At 61.6% G+C, this 25,129-nt stretch overlaps 1 protein-coding gene across 1 annotated transcript in view; it reads right to left on the reverse strand.

Annotated features, from left to right (window-relative positions):
- ESPNL (espin like) overlaps positions 1-24,295 on the reverse strand; it is a 24,577-nt gene extending 282 nt beyond the window's left edge. The window contains exons 1-9 of the mRNA XM_029932854.1: positions 24,002-24,295; positions 22,736-22,926; positions 20,954-21,140; positions 18,731-18,913; positions 9,836-9,967; positions 3,186-3,297; positions 2,475-2,584; positions 1,786-2,035; positions 8-299 (exon numbers count right to left, since the gene is read on the reverse strand). Of these exons, the coding sequence (XP_029788714.1) occupies positions 8-299; positions 1,786-2,035; positions 2,475-2,584; positions 3,186-3,297; positions 9,836-9,967; positions 18,731-18,913; positions 20,954-21,140; positions 22,736-22,926; positions 24,002-24,295 (1,751 nt within the window). The remainder of the gene's footprint in view (positions 1-7; positions 300-1,785; positions 2,036-2,474; positions 2,585-3,185; positions 3,298-9,835; positions 9,968-18,730; positions 18,914-20,953; positions 21,141-22,735; positions 22,927-24,001) is intronic.
- Between the last annotated feature and the right edge of the window lie 834 nt (positions 24,296-25,129).

A 25,129-nucleotide genomic window follows, 5' to 3' on the forward strand; every position in this document is an offset into this window, starting at 1 on the left:
CGGGGGCCCCGAGGCGCCCTGGGGCTCCGCCGCCCGCGCAGGAGCCTCCTCGCCCTCCAGGCCGGGCGCCCGGGGCAGGAAGCGGCTGTTGACGGTGATGCTGACCAGGGGCGCGGGCAGCAGGGCCTGCAGCTCGGCCGCCAGGCGGCCCAGCTCGCCCTCGTACTGCTGGCAGCGGCGGCGCAGCTGCAGCTCGGCGATCTGCTTCTCCAGGTACACCAGGTCGTCCTCCGTCAGCAGCTCCCCAAAGGGGCCCAGGATGGCCCGGTGCGCCTCCGAGTACCGCCAGGCCCCCTGCCCTGCCGCGCCCACGCTGTCGTCCTGGAAGCCGGGAGGCCAGGTCATCCGGGCCTCTAGCGGGAGAGGGCACGCCCCCACCCCCGACGGCGGGCGGCCCCGGGTTCTCCCAGGGACCCCGGCCCGGTCCCTAAACACCAGCTGGCCTCCCCGGCTCAGAGAATAAACCAGGAGGCTGGCCAGCCCCAGTCCTGAGTCCGAGGCCCAGGGCAGCCGCTCTGCCCTGTGCATGCCCCGTCTTTGCCCTCAGAAAGGGGTGCCTCTGCTCTGCCCCCCCCCCCCCCCGACATCCTAATCTCATCTCCTTGGTGTTTTAGCTAAAAGGTCTCCCCTCAGACCCCTCCCGCCCCTCCCGCCAAGCTCCAGAGCCTTCCGTGGTTGGGTGCAGCTCCGGCTCTCTGCTCGGGGCTCCCCTGCTGTCCATCCTGTCCCCCAGGGCTCACAGCTAGTGGGACAGACAGACACACATGGACCCCTGAGCTGGCCCCCTCTGGGCTAGGTGCCAGCCTCAGGACCCCCGCGGGAGGAGCCCCATTTCACAGGTGAGGAGAGGCCTGGGGTTCTCTGGTCCCCAGCAGTGCTCTGCACCCCTAAGTCCTGACTGCGGGGCCCAGCAGGCCAAGGGCACGAAGCAGGGCCTGCAGGGGACAAAGCCCATCACCATCACTCAGAACCGTATCCCTCCAGGGTTAAGACTTGGGCACTGCGCACAGAACCGCTAGGGGGAGCCCGCTACTATCCAAGCCAGATCAGGCTTCTGTGCTCAGAGTCCCAGAGGCTCCCCAGAGGCCTGACAGTGAGCGGTCCTAGAATATCCACCTGCCGGTCCCTGTCTGACCTCACCTCTGTCCTCACGCCTCATTCACTGCACCCTGAGGGACCAGCCTTCCCCTGGTCCTCCCTTGGGCAGCCCCTTCATGCCTCAGGACCTTTGCACTTATTGTTCTCTCTGGTTAGGCTCACGTGTCCCAAATTCTCATAGGGCTCCTCTCTCATTTCTTTCTGGCCCCTGCTCAAGGTCACCTCCCCAGACAGGCTGCCCCTGAGCACCCGTACATGGAATAGTCACTCCCCTTCCCACGGCTCTGCCTCTTTCCGAGACACCCTCCTTGCCCCCCCCCCCCCCCCCCCCCCCCCCCCCCCCCCCCCCCCCCCCCCCCCCCCCCCCCCCCCCCCCCCCCCCCCCCCCCCCCCCCCCCCCCCGTCAGGCACCAGATCACTCTGTCTTCCCTACTGGAACACAGGGCGGGCACGCAGGGCTGGCGCCTCACTGCCTAGAACAGGGCCTGACACGGGGCAGAGTGGGATACAAATGGTTAGACAAAGGAACACGTGGAAATAACACCTCTAACCAGGTGAAGAGGTTCCCCACTCCCTGATCGGGTTCAGATTCATCGTCTGGCAGAGAAGGAAGCTGGGCCACAGAGGGACACGCAGAGGGGTGTCACCGGGCAGGACAAAGCCTTCTGCCCCGCCTGCACTCTCTACCCGTTGGCCCCGCCCCGCCCCCTCTCACGCCCCGCCCTGACCCACCGAGCCCCACCTGGGCCTGGGGTGCGGGGTCCGCGTCCAGACGCGCTTGCAGCTTGCGCACCATCACCTGCCGCTTCCACTCGGGGATGGGCCGGCCGCGCTCGTCCTGCGTGGGCACCAGCCCGTCGAGGTCGCCGGAGGGCAGCCTGTCCAGCTGCAGCGCGGCCAGGTAGTCCGGGGCGTCCCCCGCTGCCACCTCCTCTCCCTGTGCAGACCCGGGCAGGTCACTCAAGGCCCTGAAGGGACCCAGCCCGGACCGGTGGGGAGGGCCAGACGGGGTGAGCAAGGCCCAGGGAGGCAGCCCCTCCAAGAGGGGCAGCACGGGGCGGCATTTCCCAAACTTGCCAGGAACATGTCAGCAGCTGAGAGTTCCGTTCAAGGAGGGGGTGGGTTGGATTTATAATGGCCTCCTGCCCAGAAAGAAGAGGAGAGAGGGGAGCTGGCCTCCTCCAGTGCGTCCTGGGCTGGGTGCGAGGCCCTGAGGAGGAGGGTGTAGCCCACCTACCCACTCGTGGACAACCGCATCTCTGCCCCAGGAGTGACCTGGCTGAGAGGCCAGGAGGGCGGTGAGGGTCGGCTGGGGGCTTCGGGGGAGGGAGGGGGAGGCGGGAGGGGGAGGCGGGAGGGGGAGGTGGAAGGCGTACCTCGGCGACCACGGAGGCGCTGGTGGTGATCCTTGGGGGCCCTGCGCAGGTCATCTGCTCCCTCAGAGGAGGCCGGTCATGCTGGCCAGGCCAGGTCGGGTTGGGAGACACTACGGCAGGGGGAAGGAAAGCAGAGTCAGGGGCTTCCCGAGAAGGTAGGGGTGGGGGGTAGAGCACTCTGGAGCCGGGGCAGCACTGGTATTCCTGATGTAGCTCTCTCTGGACAAGCCAAACCCCAGAGAGGGAATGAGGCTGCCGAGACCACACAGGCAGCCCGCGTGCACATGCATGTGAGTGTGTGCACGTATGCATGGGTGCAGTGGGTGCACGCACGTCTCATAAGGCCAGAGAGAGGTAAGCACAGGCTGGACACCAGCCCTCACCCCGCACCTGGAGCTGCAGGGCTGAGCAGCTCCGGGGCCCTGGGGGCTCAGAGCTCACAGAGGGACCCTGGAGGGCGGCGTAGGGGCCAGGACATTGTACTTGTAAGCAAGAAAATGTGCATCCTTCCTCTAAAGAAGCGACCAGGACAGTAGGCTGGGTGGGGGGAGGGAGGCCCCTGGCTCCGTCCTGAACGTCTCGTGGGCCCAGCTGCCTGGGGTTGGCTGTTCTCCCAACCCACCCTGCAAAGGGCCTCGGAGGCGAGGCCGGCGGCGCCCACTCCCCGCGCACGTGTGGCCCGGGCCAGCCTCCCTGCAGACGTGTACTCACAGGTGGGGCTCCTGAGGCCCGAGCCCCTCGCTCCATCCTCCTGGGAGTGCCTCGCAGCTGACAGCGGGGGCGGGGGAAACGGTGGTGGCGGTGGGGTCATCAGGAGCGGCACCTGGGGGTGGACAGACCTGGTCAGCGGGAGGCCCCGGGAGCCTTGACTTGGGCCGGGTGGAGGGGCATCCGTCAGGCTAGCTTCGGCCGTGCTCCCTGGGGTGGGGGGGGATGTGCATCTTGGAACAGGGCTTGGAGATGCTTAAGGGAGCAGGAGCAAGGTTCTGTCCTGCAGTGTCTGCCCAGCCCTCCACGCCCGGTGACCAGGACTCCTCACACACCCCCTGTGCTTGTCTCGGTGCTGTCACTCACCGTGCCCCCCATGTGGCCACCTCCCCCCCATCTAGAGGCCTGGCTCAGCCTTTCTCTGGAAGCTGCTTAGCCCCACAGTTCCAGGCTTGGGGTGAGGGCTGGTGTCCAGCCAGTGCTTACCTCTCTCTGGCCTTATGAGATGTGCGAGCATACACCTGCACCGGCACACACATGCACACACTCACATGCATGTGCACACACACGTATGTATTTGTGCACATGCGTACACACTCACAATGCATTCATGCACATGCGCACACATGCATCCATGCACATTCACACATGCATGTGTATACATGAACACACGTGCACCCGTGCAACGCCCACATGCATGTGTACACACGTGTGCGCACGCACATGCATGTACACAACGCACATACACATGTGCACACGCACATATATGCTCGTGCCCACGCACAGTCCCTCCCTGACCGTCCCCGACTTCTGTGCTGAGACTGAGCCCCTGGAAGGGCAGCGGGCACCAAGGGAAACCACGTGGAACCCTCCTCAAACCCACAAGCAGGGCTGTGTGGCTGCGGCCACACCTCGGAGTGGTGGGGCAGTGTCCCGGCCACTTGGAAACAGAGATCACCAAGTTGAGCCCCAGGGAGCTTGATGGTTGGGGAACCCCAGGCCAAGCACCACAGGGGCACCCCAAACGCACCCCTGTACCCTGTCCCATGCCCGGGGTGAGGCACAGACCTGCCTCTGGCCACCTCCCCCGCCCCCAGCACTGACGGCTGGGCAGCCAGAAGGAGCCCGTGACCCGGAGCTGTCTCCCCAGCTCAGCCCTGAGCAGCCTCAGCCTTTGGGATGGACCAGCGGAAGCCAAGACTTCTGGGCAGGCCGACTAGCCAGCGGGAGACACAGGGTGTGCAGGCCGCTCTAACCATGCAGGGGTGTCAGCAGGGGGCCCGTGCTCACACCTCCTTGCCCCTGCATGTCCCTCCTGAGGCGGCAGAAGAGTCTGCCAGCAGGACACCAGAGCCAAACTTGCTGCTTTTTGGTTTTTGGGATTTTTAAAACTTTTTTAAAACATTTATTTATTTTTGAGAGACAGAGAGAGACAGTGTGAGCAGGGGAGGGGCAGAGAGAGAGGGAGACACAGAATCCGAAGCAGCTCCAGGCTCCGAGCTGTCAGCATGGAGCCGATGTAGGGCTCGAACCCACGAACTGCAAGATCCTGACCTGAGCCGAAACCAGACGCTTAACCTACTGAGCCCCCCAGGCGCCCCAACCGCTTTTTGGTTTAAAGCTGAAAGTTGAAGTCCGGCCGATGCCGCCTCTAGGGCTCCGGGCGGCGTCCCCGATGCCCCTCGGACACCTGGCTGCCCCGGCTTGCGCCTCCAGCCGGTCAGGCCACAGCTGCGTCCCCCCAGCACCCCACCCTGGCATCAGACTAGAGCTCCTCACCCCTCCTTCCAGCGTGCAGTGGAGGCTGGACATGCCTCTGGGCTGGGGGTGCAGAGAACCCCGAGCAGGACAGAGGAAGGACATGGCTCAAAACAGCCCCATGGGGGATGTGCGGCCTGTGGCCGGGACCAGTGTCCGGGGGAGCGGGGGACCCATGCTGCAGCTCTGCTTGATGTGCTGCTGTCTCTGTCTTAAAATTCTTCATCATTTTGGGGGCGCCTGGGGGGCTCAGTCTGTTGAGCGTCTGTCTTCGGCTCAGGTCATGATCTCGTGGTTTGTGAGTTCGAGCCCCGCGTTGGGCTCTGCGCTGACAGCTCAGAGCCTGGAGCTGCTTTGGCTTCTGCGTCTCCCTCTCTCTCTGCCCCTCCCCTGCTCGTTCTCTGTCTCTTGCCGTCTCTCAAAAATAAATAAATGTTAAAAAAATATTTAAATACAAAAATTAAATTCTTAATCATTTTTGGATAAGAAGCCCAAATTCATTGTGCACTGGCCCTGCATGATGTAGCCGGTCCTGCTGGGGCAAAGCCGGTCACTCTGAGTGTCCCCTTGCTCAGCCCATGTCCTGATCCCACCTCCCCGCAAGGAGGCACTGACCTTCGGCAGCCACCTCTGCTTGGCGGTGTCCTCAGAACCCCTGACCTGCACCCGGTGTGCCCAGACGCGGCGTCCCTCTCCCATCCGGGCCCCGCCGCCCACTGTGGCCCCATCTGCCCGGCCACCACGCACCTCACACCTGAGTCCTTGCAGGAATCTGTGTGGAGAGCCCAGGAGCCCGGAGCTGGGGAGTGGCCGCCGGCCCCCGGCCCAGGGGGACCCACAGAGGCAGGGGCTGGGCTGAGCACGGGAGCTGCAGCCGCCCTGGGCTGTCAGGGCCTGTCGCAGCTGCCGCCCAGGGAGAGCAGGAGGTGTCGCATTAATATTTGAAGGCGGAGGTATCAGGTGGCCAGGCGGGCTTGGGTGGCTGTGGGATCCTTTACCATGTGCCTTAACCCTCCCCAGTGCAGGGGGGCAGCCCCCCGGGATGTGGGCAGGACTCGGATCCCTGGGTCACGCGGGAGGGAGAAGGTGCCCAGGGAGCATCCTCCAGGACACAGCACATCCTCGGCACAGCCCCGGGGGACAGCCAGGGACCGGGCTCCAAGAGGGCAAGGGGCTTCCTCGAGGCGCCAGAGCCGGGATGTGGGAGGGCTGGGATCAGAATCTTGTCTGAGACCCTCGCACTTGCTCCGGGAGGCCCTCACATCACTGCTGCTTTGGTCCAGGTGCGCCGGCTGTAGAAGGGGGGGAGGGACCTGGGCCTCCGGGGGGCGGGGCGGGGGCGGGGCCTGGCGCTGGCCGGGTCTCCCGCACTCCTTCCAAGGACACGAAGGCCTGGCTGCATTTGTAGGGACAGACCCAGAGCAATCTTGCTGCTCCCTGTAAAACAGGGTCCCCAGGCCCAGCTCAGGCCACAGTGGTCCCACGGGCAGGGGAAGACAGAAGAGGCAGGAAGATGGGTTCAGACCCATGTATAATGCATGGCGGGCACAGCATCGCTCAAATCTCCAATCCAGGGGAATGGACTTTGGCCCCAGAGTGGCACCTGCGGCCTGGGGGACCTCAGGGCTGAATCCTACTCCACCCCTCACCAAGGAGAAGCGTCAGGGAGTCACCCCCTGGGCCTTGGTTTCCCCGCCTGTAAGTCAGGAAGATGAGGAATTACGGAGGGCGCCTGGCAGGGCTGGGCACCGGTGGGGCTCCGACCTCACCCCCGTGGACACCCCGGAGGGGCGCTCACCTCGGAGTTTGACCGACGCGGGGTCCGCGTGCGGTTTCCCAGCGGTGGAGAACCCGCGTCCTGACTAACGGAACCTGCCCGGAGCCGAAGGAGCACAGGGCTGGGTCCCGACTCTGCGTGCTGCAGGCTGGACCCCACCGCCCCCAGACGGGGCGCCTGCCCCGAGGGCGGCAGTCAGCTGGGCCCGGGCTGCCCCCCCCCCGGCGGCCTGCTGCGGTTCCCTGGGTTTTCGGGGAGACTTGAGCAATGCCGGGCCCGCTGTGGGGAGCAGGGTTGCAGGCCTGGAATGCCACCCGGGCTGAGAAAATCATGACCCGCAGATGGGCGCCGGACACCGGTCACCACGGCTGAGATTCAGTTACTGGCTGCAAAGTAACCCAGCCCCGGAGAGGAGGCTGCCCAGGGGAGTCCCTTGGCCTCTCTGGGCCTCAGTTTCCCCAGCTAAAAGGAGAGGGTCTTAGAGCCCTTCTGGACCTAGGGGAGGGACTTAGCATCCCCTCCACCTTCACAAAGCTCTTCAACCCTGCTTTACAGATGGGAACATTGAGGCTCGGAGATGCTCAGAACTCGCCGGCGCTACCCAGCCAGAAAGAGATCCCCCAACCCCGGCGGGAGAGGGTACAGGGCTGGGGGCGAGCAGAACAGTCTGGATGCTCTGGGAGGTGCTGGGGGCTCTCTCCTCCCCTTATGGAGGGCCATGCTTGCCATCCAGGGCTGCTGTTCCTCAGTGCCACTGCCAGGCGGGACCTCACTCAAACCCGGGCCTGCAGCCAGGAGCCCAGCCCGGGAGCCCCTCGAGCCCCTGCCCCACCCAGACCAGAGAGGCCCAGCCCGTCACTGTGCAGAGGGGTGCCTGAAGGCGAGGAGCAGACAGACCTGGCCGGGGCTGAGGTGGGCCTGGCCTCTGGGAGCCGCGGGCCTTGTTCCTGGGGCTAGGGCTCTGGAGACCCGGGACTTCCCTGGGGCAAGTGCAGCCTGCCCTGTGGTGCAGAAGATGATGGCTTTCGCCACCTCCCCTGAGCCCAGCGCAGGGAGAGGCCGGCGCGGCGACCTCTGGATATTGCGTTTCCATCAATATTGCATTAGGCGCACAGCCCCCCCTCCCCAGTTCGGGGGCCACAGCTGACACCCTGCCCTCCCGCGGAGCCAAGCCTGCGAGTGTGAGGCAGGTGGCCTGGGAGGGGGACGTGCCAGCCACAGGTGACGGACTGGCACCCCCTGCCGCCCTGGGCGTTCGGTGAGGCAGAAGGGAGGCTCCCGTCCTAACCCTGAGTCCCACACGCCTCCCCAAAGCACTCTGCAGACACAGCAATGAACAGCAAAGCCAGCAGGCCACTCCTGGTCCACAGGCCAGGGTGGGGAGGCCACCCGGTCAGCCCAGACTGATTTGGGGAGCCTGAGAGACCAGAATTCCACCTCAAATCCTGTGGTGACACAGCGAGATGGCAAGGACAGCAAGAACCCCCTGACGGCCTGGGACAGGCCCGGGGAGGTCAGGAGATACCAGAATCCGCCCCCCTACCTCCAATAAGCCCGGGGAGGTCAGGGGACACCAGAGCCCCCCCCAACATGCCAGGGGAGGTCAGGGGACACCAGAGCCCCCCCAACATGCCAGGGGAGGTCAGGGGACTCCAGAGTCCCCCCACCCCACCCCCAACAAGCCCGGGGAGGTCAGGGGACACCAGAGCCCCCCCCCCCCCCCCCACAAGCCTGGAGAGGTCAGGGGACCCCAGGACCCCCCCCACCCCCAACCAAGCTGGACAGAGGCTGGTGGGGAGGAGTCTGGCTGGGGTGCTGGCACCTGGGGATGGAGGGCTGGGGTCAGGGTCACTGCGGGGACAGGCTGGGGACAGCCAGGGACCTGCTCCCTGGTGGCAGTGTAGAGCCACCCCACCTCCTGATCTTCGCTTCCGGGTGGCCCCGTGACCACACAGGGCCCGGGAGGGACCCAGGTGGCCGGGACATCCCTGGATGTGGGCTGGGAACGCCTCCCCTACACCAGGACCCCGCTGAGCCCCACCTGCTCCTCGAACCGGAGCCCAGAAGACAACCTTCTACCAAACGGTATCGGCGGGGCGCTCACTCCACACGCGGCCCCGTGCGGAAATGATCAGGCAGGGAGTTCTCGTTTTCAAACCACGACGCCAGGGCACCCGCGCTGCCCCAAACTGCAGCGAGCCTGGCGGGGGGGGGGCCCCAGGGGGCAGTGACAAGAGACTCCCGGCAGCGGCCCGGTGACGACCGTCCCGCAGGCCCAGGGCCAGTCAGTCCTGGGTGCTCCTGAGGGAAGAAGAGGCACGGCAGCAGCCCCACGGTGACACCTGGCTGGGGGGGGGGCACGTCACCCCCGCGGACCTCCGGCTCTCACCTGGAAATGGGGCAGGTGATCCCAAGGCCGCTGTCCAAAAGGGTGGCCCCTAAAGGAAACTGACAAAAGCTGTGGCCTGGGGGGACCGTTTGTCATAGCAGCTGCCTTGGCCTGGAAGGGGGAAGGGACGGGCAGGAGGGACCCCGGGGGCGTGCCCATCCCCCACCCACCCGTCTGGTTCCCCCACTTGCTCACACGCCCATCTGATCCTGCTGCCTTCTGGACGGCCCCGGGGCTGGCACCTCACTGAGGCCACCTCACCAGGGTCACCTCACCGAGGACCCAGGGCTCTGCTCCCACACCCAGAGTATCCTCAGTCTGACACCATCACTCCACAGGAGTCCTGGCTGAGGTCCAGCCACCAGCCCAGCCCTGGCCCCGGTCCCAACCCATCACAGCACCAGTGGGATCCCCAGTCATGGCCCTGTCACGGCCCCAGTCACAGCCCTGTCATGGCTCTTGTCACAGCTCCTGTCAGAGCCCAGTCCCAATCTTTCTCACAGCCCCTGCCATGTCCCTACCACCCACCACAGCCCCACCACAGCCCTTGCAGCTGCCTGGCCCCCACACTCGCCAGCTGACTTGTGCCGCTGGCTCAGTCCTGGCCCGGGCCCTTTTTCCCGGGAACGGCACGGGGTGCACAATGAGCTGTGTCTCTAGCGTGGCCGTCAGGGCAGCGGGGGCCCCGTCCCCCTGCCCCTGAGGCTGGGCGGGGCCTGTGGAGCTTACCGGCCGGGCTGTCTCCCGCAGGAAGCGGGCGCAGTCCTGGTGTCCATGGTACTCTGCCAGGTCGGCCGCCGTGTAACCGTCTTCATCCCGCAGGGAGGGGTCCACGCAGTGGGAGACCAGCGTCTGGCAGCACTGCAGGGCGGGGGCGCACGTGTGACCACGGGGCCACCTGCCTGCGCCCGTGGCATTCACCAGGTGCAACGGAGGGCGGGCACCATGATGCCCATGTCACAGATGGGAGACTGAGGCTGCTGACAGCTGAGGAACTGGCCGAGGCCCTGGGGCCGTTCACTGCAAGGACCGGACGTGACCCCCCGCGCCCCACCCGCAGCTGCCCCGTCCAGGATGGCCTTGTCCCAGACAGAAGCCGAGGCACTGCAGGCAGGAAGTGGGCGGCACGGCCAGCATCGCGGCTCAGCCCTGCCCCTGCAGTCCGTGCCCTGGGCTCTAAACGCAGAACTGCTGTCCGTGTAAACAGCAGCGCTCACAATGTGCATCATTTTCACGTGATGGAACAGGAAAACGGATGGTGACCGATTACTGCCGGATTTGCGAGCAGAGGTGGGTGATTACGGAATGCCCGAGATGGAAGTCTGCAAATCTGTGAGGTGGGTGTGCCAGCAGCAAAGCAGGTGGGCAGACGGATCCCATGGGGGGGGGTAGAGGAACAAGTCCTCTAGGACAATGTAAACCGTGGGCGGAAGGTAGAAGTCACCCTCCTCAGCACCAAGGGGGTAACTAGGAAGAGAGGCAAGCTCAGGAGACGCCAATGTTGGGGGATGAACTCCCCACTCAGAACTGCATTTGCCCTAAGAGCACGCTGACCAGGGGAACCAGTTATGACAGGAGTGGTTCTTCTGACAGCCTCGTGGGACGAGGGGGACCAGCCAAAGCTCAGGGGCTTCCAGACGTGAGGGCTCCACCACACAGAGGGCGGACCGGGAGCCAGCCGGCCCCCTGCTTCCCATCACTGGGTGGTCCAGGGAACCCCGAGCCTGGAATGAGGACTGAGATCCTGGGCTCACAAGTCCATGGGTGTCCGAGAGGCGGAAGCAAATAAGATACCGTCCGAGGCCTCACATGACTCCTACGAATTATTTTCAAATGTAAGTTCCAGCATAGAGTCAGACAAAACCAGTAGCACAAAGATATAAGACACCAGAACCAGAACAGAAGATCCAACCAACAAGGAAATAGACACACAAAGACCTGGGAACAAATAGATAGAACACAACTGTGCTTTCTAACTTCGAGGGAATAAAAATCAAGTTTGGGGCGCCTGGGTGGCTCAGTCAGTTAAGCATCTGACTTCGGCTCAGGTCATGATCTCACACTTCGTGGGTTTGAGCCCCACGTCAGGCTCTGTGCTGACAGCTAGCTCAGAACCCGGAGTCTGTCTTTGGATTCTGTTTCTCCCCCTCTCTCTGACCCTCCCCTGCTCATGCTGTCTCTCTCTCTCTCTCAAAAATAAATAAAACGTTTTAAAAAATCAAGCTTGAAAATGTAGGCATGGAATTATAAACTATGGAAAGTGCTGAGGTGGATTTGAGAAACGAGTACCAGTAAGTCAGGAACAAGGAACTAACAACCGAGTAACAATCAAAGCTGTAGGATTAGTAAACAGAAAATCAGGCAGAAGCAGCCATCCGGATGCAGCTCAGACATACAAACACACCAGGAGACACAGGAACGTCTAAAACATATGTGGGGTGCCTGAGTGGCTCAGTCAGGCTGACTCCTGGTTTCAGCTCAAGTCATGATCTCACAGTCTATGAGTTCAAGCCCTGTATTGGCCTTCATGCTGGCAGCATGGAGCCTGCTTGGGATTCTCTTTCCCTCTCTTTCTGCCCTTCCCCTGCTCCCCCCCTCTCTCTCTCTCTCTCTGTCTCTCTCAAAATAAATAAACCTGAAAGGTATTCTTAAATAAAATAGGTGTAATAATAATCCCAGAAAAAGATGAGAAACAGAATGGGTGCACAAGTCACCAAAGGGATAATGGCTGGGAATTTTATGTGACTTCTGGAAGCACCAAAGCACAAATTCAAGACGCTCAAGCAATCCCAAGTGAGAGAAATAAAAAGCAGTCCAACTCGGGTCACATCCATTGTGAAACTGCAGAAAACCCAAGACAAAGTGAACAACCTTAAAAGTGGCAAGAGAAAGAATGATCATCTTAACAACCGAGGCCCCTCTCAGCTAACTTCTTCGTAGAAACCACAACACAACGAATGAATGACCTTTTCAAAGCGACAAAAGAAATAAGCAGAAACAACCAAGCTACAATTCCATACCCAGCAAAACTACTGGTAATGCGATAAAGATGTTTCCAGGCAAACAAACAAATAAAACAAAACAAAGGCTTGGCCAGCGACAAACCCCCACTCAGGGAGCATCTGAGGTGTTGGCTTCAGACTGAGGGAAACGGACCCCATACGGACAGCGGCAGACGCCAGAAAGGATGAAGATGACAAAGTGGTAATTTGTGCGTAAGTTTAAGTAAGCCTTTATTCCTTGACTGCATGAAAAACAATAATGTCAGGTAGGGTTTTTAAAACTGCAAAACTGGGACACATTAAACACAGTGACCCCATCACATTCTAGCCTCATCCACACCCTGCAAACTTTCCTGCTCCCTTCCTGCTTACTCCTCCCTTCCTTCTTACGTACTGGCCTCTAGGCTGTGCCTTGAAAAGCTCAAGTCCATCAAGCTGGGGACCATCATGCTCACCATGCGGAGAAGGCTACGGGGAAGCAAGCCCTTACCACGTACCTCATGGCACCAGGCACCATTCTGGAGTGACACGTGGGCCACTGATTCAGTGCCCATGTCGCCCTGTGAAGTTTATTACTGTGTCTGCCATTACACAAGAGGACACGAGGCATGGAGAAGGGCAAGAAGCCTCCCCAAGGTCAGAGTGCTGGGAAGCCAGGCAGCCTGAGGTCACAGCACTGGTGCTGAGACCCCGCGGTCCTCATCGGCACCCGAGACGAGGGAGCATCACAGGACGGCGCCAGCTGGAAGAACCTCCAGGCCGTCAGTCCCAATGCCCCCTTTTGATTACAAGTATTTTCTGACACCTCATTCACTATTCTAACATGAACTCCATAGATAAGACCATTTGCCTGCACACATAATAATTACTATATTTATATGTTTATATGTATTAATAACCATTAGTAACATTTTATTAATACTAATTATTAACATATATTAAAATAATTATGATTATATTCTAATATATAGAAGAAAATAAAAATAATTTATAATTTAAAAGACATGCATTTTACTATGTGGATCTTTGGGCAAGACTGCACCAAACACAAAGTCTGATGTCAGTATCATGAAAATTTGAGAAAGGCATTGAAATGGACAAAACAGATTACTGAGTGTCCTGCTTAGGATGCTCTTGTGGTTATTTCTACCTTTCTTTTTTTTAATTTTTTTAATGTTTTATTTATTTTTGATACAGACAGAGACAGAGCATGAGAGGGGGAGGGGCAGAGAGAAAGGGAGACGCAGAACCAGAAGCAGGCTCCAGGCTCTGAGCCAGCTGTCAGCACAGAGCCTGACGCGGGGCTCGAACCCACGGATGTGAGATCTGACCTGAGTCGAAGTCGGAGGCCCAACCGACTGAGCCACCCAGGCGCCCCTGTTTCTGCCTTTCGTTCCCTGCCTTAGAGCCAACTACTCGGCAAGTTGTTAAAAAAAAAAAGAAAACAACATTCATATTATAAATGACTCTCGTCCAGAGAAAGGCAAAACGCAAAATGTGTCCAGTGGAATGTGGCCATTTCCCTGTTGACAGTGCGGGTTTTACATCCATCTGTCTGTGTGTAAGCGCACTCCGTCACTCCTTACCTGTGGAGTTCTTGTTTCTTACTGGCTATATGAATTGCTTGGTTTCTCATTAGTTAATGAACTAAGTAAACATCTGACAGCCTCGTTTTATAGTTGGATGAGCACCATGATGACACACGCTTTCGAAAATCACCCTCTGGAGTACCCACACGTGGATGACTGCGGACTTCACGTGACCTTCAGGCCGCAGAGACCCTGCCACTGCCACGGGCAACGCCATTTTCCCAGAGAGCAAGTAGTTCTTAGTCACGTGCTAAAGAAAACAAAATGCTATAGGCCCTCAACATATGCAGTGGGACCATTCTTGGAAAGGTCTTACGTGTACTAAAGCTATGAGAAATACTGGTGTGTGTGTGTGTGTGTGTGTGTGTGTGTGCGCCCATATATTTGCATTTACTTGAGTTGGGTTCAAAGCTCAAGTAATTATAAACGGGTTTTCTGCCTATACGCATGTCAGAGCCATTGGGAAGCTGTGTGGGGCAGGAGACCTTCTGTCACGTTGTGCGGGCTGCCTGGCGAACAGCAGGTCCCTTAGTGTCCCCTCCAGCGCAAGTGCACCTCGATCACCCGAAATTTCCAACACCCGCCCCAGACGGCGCTCCCCTGGTGAGAACCAAATGCTCCCTGGTCACGTGCCAAGCAGGTGCTCAGTCACTGTGTGCTGGATGAAGGAGAGCGAACGGGTGGACATCAGGGGCGCTGGCCGATTAACGCCTCCCGGGCGCAGAAAGTCGAGGCCGTGGGGCTCAGGACGCCTTCAGGGGCCCCGCAGGGCCCGGGAAGCTCCCTTCCTGAACCAGCAGCGACTTTACGCTAGGTGGAGAACTACCAGGGAGCCAGAGCCACTTTTCTAAACCTGGAGGGGACCTTATTTACACGCGGCTTCTGCGGTTTCCTTCTCAACCTCGACACCAAAGCCCCGGCCACACCCCCGTTATGGCAACTCCCGGCAGGCGCCCTCCTCTCAGCGCCCGTGAGAACTAGTTGGCGGCTTCAAGGCCTGCCCCCAGGGACCCCCGGCTGTCAGAGCCCTGCTCTCGGCTCTGTTCTAGCAGTCTGGCCACAGCTAGCCCTCTCCCTTGCCAGAAACCCTGCTCCTTCCCACGTTCAAATCACCGCAGTAAGAACGTCGTCTCTATGAATTCTTCCTGGATCAGCTCAGCTAATCCTATTTGCACAGATAGTTCTCAGAATTGTACATTAGAATCACCCTGGGTGTTTAAAAAAGTCCTGGTATTTGGGGCTCCACCTAGAACCAACTAAACCAGGATGTCTGCGTGAGTGGGGCCCAGGGGTTAGGATATTCCAAACCTGTCCTGGGGGTTCCCAGGGCGCAGACCACTTCGAGAACCAGTGTGCTAGCACCATCCACACCATTTAAAATCCCAAACAAAATGTTAGCAAATTAAATTCAGCTATATATCACCATCAGGTGGAGTTTGCTCCAGGAATGCAAGGCTGGTTTAATGTTTTGAAGAGTAATCGGAGTAGAAAGCAAGGTCTTGAAGAGCTATTTGCACACCCACTTCTGTTGCAGCGTCGTTCACAATAGCCAAGAGGTAAAAGCCATCCAAGCGCGGCTGGTGGATGAGTGGATGGGGGCAATTCGGTCCTTCCGCATGACGGAACGTTACTCAGCCTTAAAGGGAAGGAAGTGCTGTCCCGTCCCACAACACGGATGAAACCTGAGGACATTCTGCTGAGTCAAACAAGCCGGTCACAAAGGCTAAAAACCGTATGATTCCACTCATATGACATTCCTAGAGCAGTCACACTCCTAGGGACAGAAAGTAGCAAGGCAGGTGCCAGGGCCTGAGGGAGGGGAACGGAGAGATGTTTGATGGGAGCGGAGTTTCGGTTCTGAGACGAGAACCCAGAGGTCTGCTGCACGACAGCGTTGGAGTGACCTCGCTGCGCCGTGCGCTTGGAGGCCGTTAGGAGGGTGGGCTCTGTGTTACGTATTTTTCACCGCAATTAAAAAAGCAAGTAAGTATGATTCGCACCATTCAAAGAACAAAGCCTGTGACGATCCAGTAAAACAGAAATACGCCGAACAACCGTTACTCTCCTGTGGAGGCTGCTGGACCCCAGCTCTTCATTCTGAGGTTTTGTTTTTAAAATCGGCGGGGGCGGGGCACCTGGGAGGGTCAGTCAAATTAAGCATCATGATTTCAGCTCAGGTTGTGATCTCACAGTCGTGAGTTTGAGCCCCGAACTTGAATGGAGCCTGCTTAAGATTCTCTCTCTCTCTCAAAACAAACAAGAAAAAATGGGGGAGGGGGGGACTGTCCCAGCTGAAAAGCCCAAGGAGATGCGAAGACTAAATGTCGTGAGAGGGGCACCTTGGGGGCTCAGTCGGTTAAGCATCCAGCTTCAGCTCAGGTCATGATCTCAATGTTCATGGGTTCGAGCCCCACATCAGGCTCTGTGCTGACAGCTCAGAGCCTGGAGCTGCTTCAGATCCTGTGTCTCCCTCTCTGCCTCTCCCCCAAATATGCTCTGTCACTTTCTCTCTCAAAAATAAACATTAAAAAAATTTTTTTTTAATGTAGTGTGGTATCTTGGGAGGTAATTCTGGAGCAGAAAGAAAGACATGAGGTAAAAACTAAGGAGATCTGAATAAAGTATGGACTTTGTTTAGTAATATTGTATCAATGTTGGTTCATGAATTGTGACAAATACATCATGCAAATTCAGTTGCTGATGATAGGGGGAAACGGCTGTGAGTCTGGGGGACTCTCTGCCTGTATTAATGTGTCCGTTGTTGTAGGAATCTAAAATCATCCTGAACTACTATACAATAAGCATTTATTTTAAAGTTGCGGGGGAGATCAAGCATTACCCCCCCATTTCCTGGACAAAGTATATTCCTGGAACTGTTTTCGGACTAAGAGACTCAACAGACAAGCCTACTGCGCGTGGCTCTTGTTTCGGCCCGACTGCGCTGCGGGCGGCGCGGACCTGGAAGGTCTCAGCAGGCGGCCAGGCGCCAGCACCTTACTCTGAATTAGTTTCAGTGTGACAGTGGTTTGAGGCCGTGATAAAGACACAGAGAGGGTCCTCATCTCTTGGAGATGTTTGCTAAGGTATTTGTTTCCTTTTTTTTTTTTAATGTTTCTGAATAAAACGCTGTGACATCTCTGGTTTGCTTTTAACTAACAGGGCGGCAGGGGGCAGGGCTGAGAAGGACCAGACAGGCAAGATGCCCCGTTCGACCCTCTTCTGTGAGTTTCGAATTTCCATAATGACAAGATGGAAAGGAAATCTGTCCTCGGCTTCGTGGCTTGGAGCCTCGGACCCTTGGCTCGCCTGTTCAATTCCTGGGCTCGTGTGGAGCATTTCGTTTGAAGGAACGCACCGCCGCAGGCTTTCTGGGCCGCACCGCACTGGCGGGGCTCGGGGCTCCTCCGTCCCCCTGAACTCGGGGTCCCCGCACCTGCTGGGACTCTGCTGCGGTCACGGTCACGTAGCAAGGTCGCAGGGGTGTGTGCAGACTCACCCTCTCCTCCCAGGCCTGCCGGCCTGTCTGGGCCCCGCCCGAGACTCACCCTGCCCTCCCACCCCCTGTCACCTCCGGGAATGGAAACCTGGGGGTGCGGGGGGGGGGGCGAGCCTGCAGGGCTGCGTGTGGCCCGAAGGAGGAGAGAGGGAGGGAGGGTGGCTGGCGTGGAGCCAGGGGAGGAGTGGAGAGTCAGAGGAAGAGAAAGACAATTTTCGCGGAGCGGCCGGGAGCCGGGATGGGGTCTCCTTTGCGTCCTTTAAAAGAAACGAGTATCCTTCCATGACGCTTGCGCAGTTTCTTTTCCACCAGACCGCGCGGGCCCCAGGAACACTTTGGCTTCCGGCTGCAGCTGTCTGGAAGCGTAGACCCTAAATGGGGCACTCAGCTGCACCTCAGTAAAGCCCTTCCCTCCGACTAGCCCTGCCTGGCACCCTGCCCATGGCTGCGGCAGGCTGGGCCCTGGGGGGCTGTGGGAGGTGGCCCCCCTTTGGAGAACCCTGTGTGGGGCTGGGTGGGGCAGGTGGAGGGGGAACCTGTGAGTCGCTCCTTCTTAGATACCCTCTGGCCCCGCCTTTACGTGAGTCTGTGTGTGGGTGACGCCCGTGCTGGGGCCAGGGGCCCGCGGCTGGGTCTGTTCTCAATGTCGGGCCTTAAATATTTATTTATTTATTTAAAAAACTTTTCAGATGTGTGTTTATTTTTGCGAGACAGACAGAGCACGAGCAGGGGAGGGGCAGAGAAAGAGGGAGACACAGAGTTCAAAGCAGTCTAGGCTCTGAGCTGTCAGCACCAGACCTGACACGGGGCTCGAACTCATGAATCGTGAGATCATGACCTGAGCTGAAGCCGGACGCTTAACCAACTGAGCCATCTAGGTGCCCCTAATTATTTATATTTAAAGCTTATTTACTTATTTTGAGAGAGAAACAGAGCACACAAGCAAGGGACGGGCAGAGAGGGAGAGAGGGAGAGAGAATCCCTAGCAGTGAGGTCAGACTCACAAACCTCGAGATCATGATCTGAGCCGAGATCAAGACCCGGATGCTTAACTGATTGAGGCACACAGGCACCCCTGGGCCTTTAATATTTAAACATCACCCCTTCCTACTTCAGGCTCTAGGTGTCCGTTTCCTAGAGACCGGGCCGTGTGAGTCCCCAAGATTTACTGGACGATAGCACAGGGCTAACCTCGCACCCCTGCTCGGCCCGGCTCCCCGGGCTCACGGCAGAGACCCCAGCCAAGGGCTGTCCCGGGCGGAGCAGGAACCCAGGACGACACCCACCAGGAGTCTCCGTGCAGAGGAGGGGAGGGCAGCGTGCGCACGGAGGGGAGAGCTGGACTTTGCTCCCAGATACATCAGAGCCTGGGTCCTGGGCAGCGACTGCCCCACGAGCCTCACTTTACCCATCTGTAAAAGGGGAATCAGGACACCTCCCCTGCAGGGCTGAATAACTTAGGTAGGCAGCGCCTGGGCGTGGCGAGCTTCCCGAGGCTCCTGGGCACTACCACTCGGCCCCCACCTGGCTACCTTACCTCCAACTGCCCGTTCTCGGCTGCATCGTGGAGGGGGGTCCCACCCCAGGAGTCCGTCACGACGGGGGCGCCCATCAGCAGGAGCCGGTCGAGAATGGGGGTGTGGCCGGCTCGGGCTGCAAAGTGGAGGGCCGTGGCCCCCTCATTGTCTCGCGCCGTCAGGCCAATGTCAGTGAACGTGACCTGGGGAAGGTGAGGGAGGGGGACCAGCTGAGCAGGTGACCACTCCCAGGGAGGGAGGCCACCTTCCCCAGCAGCCCCGGGACAGCCATGGGGCCCAGGGAAGCATGAGGGGCTCCTTGAGGCAAATTCCGCCTTCCTGACGGAGGGGTGGTGGGTGCGGCACCCCTCTTCTCCCTCTTCCTGCCTTGCGTGTGGCCGACTTTCACCACACCCGAAAGGCCAGAAGATGCAGCCTGACGGGGCTGGGTGGCTGACCCGAAGTCAGCGGCCTTTGCTGCCTCTATGTGGGAGGGACAGCGAGAAGGAATTCTAGTCCAGCTGTCGCCTGCAGCCAGGAGCACCGCCGGCTGATCCAATGGTCAGCCGTGCCCGCCAGGAAGCCCACAGTGAGCCAGTAGCAGAGCCCACGGGAGCGGCTGCCCAGCCCTGGGGAGGGCGAGCCGGGGCAGAGGCTGCGGGGAGGCGGTGGCCGGAGGGCCTGAGAGCCCGTAGCCCTGGCTGCTCCGTCCCTGGGATGAGCGGCCGGTGCTCGCTGGGGCTCGGCGACACTCCCCCTCCTGCCCGCCCTCCCCACCCCCACCACTGCTTCTGCCCCAGCCAAGCCTGGCAGCTCAGTCCCAGTGCTGACCACCTGCTTGCGCACGGCCCTGAGGCCAGAGATGCCAGGGCTCAGGTCAGGAACCCGGGTGTGGGGACAGAACCGCAGGAGAGGGGCAGGGGGAGGCTGCAGGGCTCTCTCCTGGGAGTGGAGCGGCTCAGGCAGGAGAGGCTGTCAGGGGACACGCCCAGGGGACACGCCCCTGCTACGGGCCTCCACCGGAGCCCAGCCTTGGAGGGAGAGCAGGAAAGGGAGGCCGGAGGGCAGCCTCCCAGGCCAGAGTGGATGGCTGGACTTGTCCCGAGGCCCGGGTAAATCATTTCTTCCTCCGTTCATTCATTCATCTGCTAGATAAACGTCTCCAGAGCCCTTACTCCTTGCCTCCCAGGCAAATCTACAGCTTGTCAGGCGCAGGTGCCTTGGAGGAAAGACAGCGGGACAGCAGGACAGAGGGCTGGGTGGGCGGCGCCACAAACACAGGGGGCCAGGCAGGCACGTGAGGCCAGCCTGCGGGAGGACAGGCCTGGAGCAGAGGCCCCGTGGGACGTGAGGGAGGCTCTGAGCCAGGGAGGGCTCTGTCCTCTCCACCAGTGGCCAGTGTGGCCTTCAGAGATGCCCTCAAACCCATCACTCTGGGCTCGCAGTCCCTTGGTGGCTCCCAGGGCCCTCGGGAAAGGGCCCTGGTCCTCTCGGGGCCTCTGCCTTTCCCTGCTCTCTGCCCCCCAAGTCCGACTCTCCCCAGCGTGGACTAAACGCTAGGCCCTCCTCCTGGCTCTGGGCACTGCCCCTTGCCCAGCCACCTCCCTTTTGGGCCTACCTCCTGCCCCTCCTCAGGGAGACCCCCCGACTCTGAGACCCCACCGGGCCTCGGTAATGAACCCCCAAGGATCCCAGAGACCTCGCTTGGTCTAGTTTTCTGTGGCGAAGGCACATCCTGGAAAATGGCACCCCCTCCCCCGACCCGGGCCACTCTGTCCTGGGGTCCCAGGGCCTCCTTCCGGAAGGAAGCCTGAATCACCCCTCCATGGGTCCAGAGGGGAAGAGGGCAGGGACCAGCCCGGGCTCTGAGACAGCACGGCCCAAACAGGTGGCCGATGGCCAGGGCCAGGAACTGCCAGCACCCGCTGCTGGCTCCAGAACACCTGGTGCCACCGACCCCGAGAGCCCCCAGGGCTCCTGGGGGAGGGGCACTCCAGTCCGAGCTGGGAGCTGGGGGCTGCACTCCCTGAGTGCACACACGGGGGCTCAGAGTGATGGCCGGGCACGTCTGATCCCCCGACAGCCCTGTGTGTCCCCATTTTCCTGTGGGCAGACCGAGGCCCGCAGAAGGGGAGCCCCCGCCCCGGTCAGGCCCTGCTTGCTTGGGGGTGACGGGGGCCAAGGAAGGAGCCGGTGCCGGCCCTCCTGGACCCCTTCCGGTCGACGCCCTGGCGCCCCCTTACCAGCCAGACGACCAGCGAGTAGTGGCCGCGGGCGGCGGCAGCGTGCAGCGCGCTCATGCCGTCGAGGGCCCGCAGGTGCACGTCGGCGCCACAGTCCTTCACCAGGAACTGCGCCAGGTGCAGATGGCCCTCCTGGCAGGCCAGGTAGAGCGGGGAGGCCCCACTTCGGGTCCGCCGGTTCACGCTGCTGCGGGGGAAGGTGAGGGTCAGAGGGGGCTGGGTGGGGTTGCAGGAAGCAGGGGGCTGCCCCAGCCAAAGGCCCACATCAAGGGGAGGGGAGGCCAGCACCTGACAGGCCTGTTTGTGCTCAGCCCCACCTTACTGGCCACCTGTCGGGTTGTGCAGGTTGTGCACTGCCCAAGGGCACCAGTGGTGCCCGCCCCCCACTGGAATCCTGGAATCCAGTGGGCACACTCCCTCCCCATGAAGCTGTTGAGCCGTTCGCAGGGTGCTGGGCTTGCTGGTAGGGGCGCTCCTTAGGGGTGAACAGCCCAGCAGGGCCTGCAGCAGGCCGCTCACTGAACCTCTGGAGCCCAGGCCCTGCTCTTCGAAAAGGGCTCAGGGCCTGGCATCCAAATTCCAGGCTCGGACTCCCCATCCCACTCTGCCTCTGCGCTGCTACAGCGCCCGCTGAGGTCCTGGTCCCTAGTAAAATGCTACAGGGAAGGGCAGTCCCTTACCCAAGTCCCACCCATCCGCTGGTGACGCAGACGTCACCTCTGGCTCCCGTGGCCAGTGCCGGGTGGGAGTGGGAACCCTCGGGCGTGAGACATCACGTGCACACTTGTGTGTTTTAATGTGAAATCTCCAGGTTCTCAAGGCTAGAAACTACTTCAGAAACAGTGAGTCCAAGAGACACTGTGTGGCTGGCCAGGCCCGCGGCGCCCACAGAGTGTCCGGAGAAGTCCCCGAGACCTTCAGCAACGGGCTGGGACCGGAAGACCAAGGAAGAGAACACCGCTGGGCTGTGTCAGGCCCTGCAGGGGCCACGCGGGGGGCAGCAGAAGAGCCAGCCGTCCCGACGGGAGGGTCCTGAGGGGACGAGGCACGGCCAGAGGTAGGCGGCCCAGGGGACCAAGGCCAGGTCAGGCATGGGGTGGACGTGAAATCCCACATCAGCCAGGATAGCAGCCCTGGGACCGGCGGTGGGCAGACCATGTGCATGGCACCCCTGGGTGGCCCATCACCATGCACCCCGCATCCTTCGTGTGGGGCAAGGACTGGAGAGCACTCAGGATAAGGACGGGGACTATGCTGCCTCCTGCCATGCCCACCTCGCCCACCTGCCAACTCCGGGCAGGGGCACAGGGCCATCCGGGAGGGGTTCCCAGTGTGAGGACGGGACGATGTGGCAGGACAACCCTCGGTGACCGGATGGGGCCTCAGTACCCCCCGAGTGCGCTGTCGGACCTCTGCTCCCTTCAGGTGACTTGAGGGTCCCCACCTTCCCAGCTGGGGGAGCCTAGGTCCTGGGGCGGCCCCGAGGCAGAGCCGGGAGCTGCCTGAGCACCACGGGGCACCTTCTGGCTGTCCCCGCTGCCCCCGTCCAGCAAAAACGTGCCGGAGTGTGCCCACCGCACCTGCCTGGGCGCCTGCAGGGTCAGGGTCCTTCCCTGCCACCTGTCCCTAAGCCTCCACCCTCCGCCCACGCTCGGGCTCTGCACTTGGCCCTCCCTGCTCCCACACACACTGTGCCTGCCACCCACGGTGATCGGCCCATCCTCCTCTGCCCCCATGGCTCGGCCTCCGCAGAGGCCAGACAGGCAGTGTCTGGCCCCTCACCTGCCGTGGGCGGCCGCCAGGAGCTTCAGGCAGGTCAGGTCCCCGCTGACGGCCGCGTGGTGCAGCGGCAAGGCCCCCTCCAGCGTCTCCAGCGTGGCTGCATGGCCCTCTCGGAGCAGCCACTGCACCAGCACTGGGTGCGCGAAGCGGGCGGCCAGGTGCAGCGGGGACACCCCTGTGTCGTCTTGGTCCTGCGGGGGCACAGAGGGGCGGTGAGCAGTGGCAGGTCTGGACCCCCCCACCCCAGGAGGCACCCTCCGGCACACAGCCTGCCCGGGAGCTCGGGCCCTGCCCTCCCTGCTGGAGGGGAGAGGTGGGCGGAGGCAGGGCGAGGACACAGGTCTGGGCCTCCAGGGTCCAAACCCGTGACCCTGCGGCACCCGGGCCTCTCTGCACTCGGCTCACAGCAGCGAGAAGGGCTCCCGCAGGCCCAGCTGTGTCCATGGCAGCCTCTGTGGCCTGCTGGTCTGTCCCCTACCCCTGCCGGGCACCCACCTGCCACCCCCAGGGCCTCGGGGCCGGAAGCATTCCCACCACAGGCGCCCGCACCCCCGGCGAGCAGTGCTTCCCGCACAGAAGTGGGGACCGCCCCCGCCCTGCTGCCCTGGCATCGTGGGGAGAGCTGATGGGACGGCAGCACGGAGGCCACCGCACTGACCAGTGAGTCCCCCCTGACCTGGGACCCAGCTTGACCGAGGGAAGCACCCTCGTGCCCTCGCAGAGCTCGCTCACCAGCCTCCCAGTCTGCAGCTGCTCGAAGGGACGCCACACAGGCAGGGACCTGGAGAGGAGCCGCGGAGACCCTTCCCACGAGGGCTCTCGGTCCACCGCCCCCACAGCGGGGCCTCTGCCCTCACCCACCAAGGTCACCCACCAAGGTCCCCAGTGGTCCAAGCGGGTGCCCACAGCTCCTAAGACTCCTTTCTAGGTCCTGTGGGAAACGGGCCCCATGGGCCAGGTCTGAGGACACCGGCAAGGCCCCCACAGGCAAGGCCCCCACGAGCAAGGGCAGGTGCCCCAGTGTGGAGGCCAGGTGCCCCAGTGTGGAGGCGGGCATGGCACTCTGTGCCAGTGGCCCCAGGGAACATGAGGGCTCTGTGTGGGTTTGGGGAGCAGCAGCCGTGGGGCTTGCACCCGAGTCCCTGAAACACAACCTGGGGTTGCGGCGCCCGGGTGAGCCCAAAGCCCTGCCCTGCCTGGCCCCTGCCCCTCCCCCATGCACGGGCCGATGCCCCCCCTCCCCCGCCCCCCCGCCGTCCCGCTCACCTGCAGGCTGCAGCCTCCTTCGCGCACCAGCCAGCGCAGCTCGGCCAGGCTGCCCGTGGCCGCGGCATCGTGCACCGGCGTGGCCCCGTTGTGGGCCCGCTGGCAGCCGGGCAGCTTGGCCTGCTGCACCAGGAACTTGACGCAAGCCAGGTGGCCGGCGCGGGTGGCGTGGTGCACCAGGCCGGCCCCCAGGGCGTCCACGATGCCCGGGCCCAGGGTGCCAGCCTCCAGCAGCCGCTTCAGGGTGGCCAGGTCCCCGTCCTTGGCGGCCGCGAGCGCCCGCTGCTCCTCCATCCTCCAGCCTGGCCACCCGCCGGCTCTCCGCGGCTCACGCACAGGCCCCGGCTTCCTGTTTCAGGCGGGGACGCGGCTCCGGCTCCGGTTACTGATAAGCAGTGCACAGGGCAGATGGGAGGCGGCAGGGGGTGCGGGGGAGTGGGCCTTGGGGACGACCCAAGCCACTCCCAGGGTGCCCAGAGCTGCGGTGGGTGGAGGGCCCGGGGCCCCGGGGAAGGGTCCGCACCGGGTTCGGATCTAGTGGGCACCGTCCTGTGGCTGGACCGTCCCCCCCTTGGGAGCGAGCGCTAAGGAGCTGCACGCGTGTCCCATCCTGAGGTGGACTTCCCGCCTCCGGTGTGCGCACAGCTCCATGTCCTTCCGAGAAGCGGCGGGCTTCCCAGCATCCGCTTCCCCGAGTCTGGGCAGCAGCCTGAGGCCGTGCTGGCCAGGGGGTCGGGGGAGAGGCCGCCAGGGACTCCTCTCCTGGGAGGCAGACCCCTTCACTTCAACTTCCCAGCACCTGTGCGCCAGTCTAAATGTTCTGGCCACATCCTCACCCAGGCGGCCGAGGGCCCTCAGCTGGCCTCAGGCCTCGGAGGCTCCAGGAACCTCGGGGTGCAGCAGCTTTGCAGAGCCAGCAATGGGCACGGGGCCCTGGCACTGGCCTCCCAGGTGAGCGAGGGTCTCGGCCCACTCTCCAGCCGCCACAGCTGAGTCTCCGGCTGCCGCCGCAGGTCCGCAGGGCATGTTTTCAGAGCTGCCACGCATTTTCCCCAACTGCTCTCTTCCGTGGGGCTGAACACCCTTCATTCTTTGCTGGGCGAACTGGGGCCACCCAGGCCTCTGCCC

The sequence above is a fragment of the Suricata suricatta genome, chromosome 3 (assembly GCF_006229205.1).
Source record: "Suricata suricatta isolate VVHF042 chromosome 3, meerkat_22Aug2017_6uvM2_HiC, whole genome shotgun sequence".
Lineage (NCBI taxonomy): Eukaryota > Metazoa > Chordata > Mammalia > Carnivora > Herpestidae > Suricata > Suricata suricatta.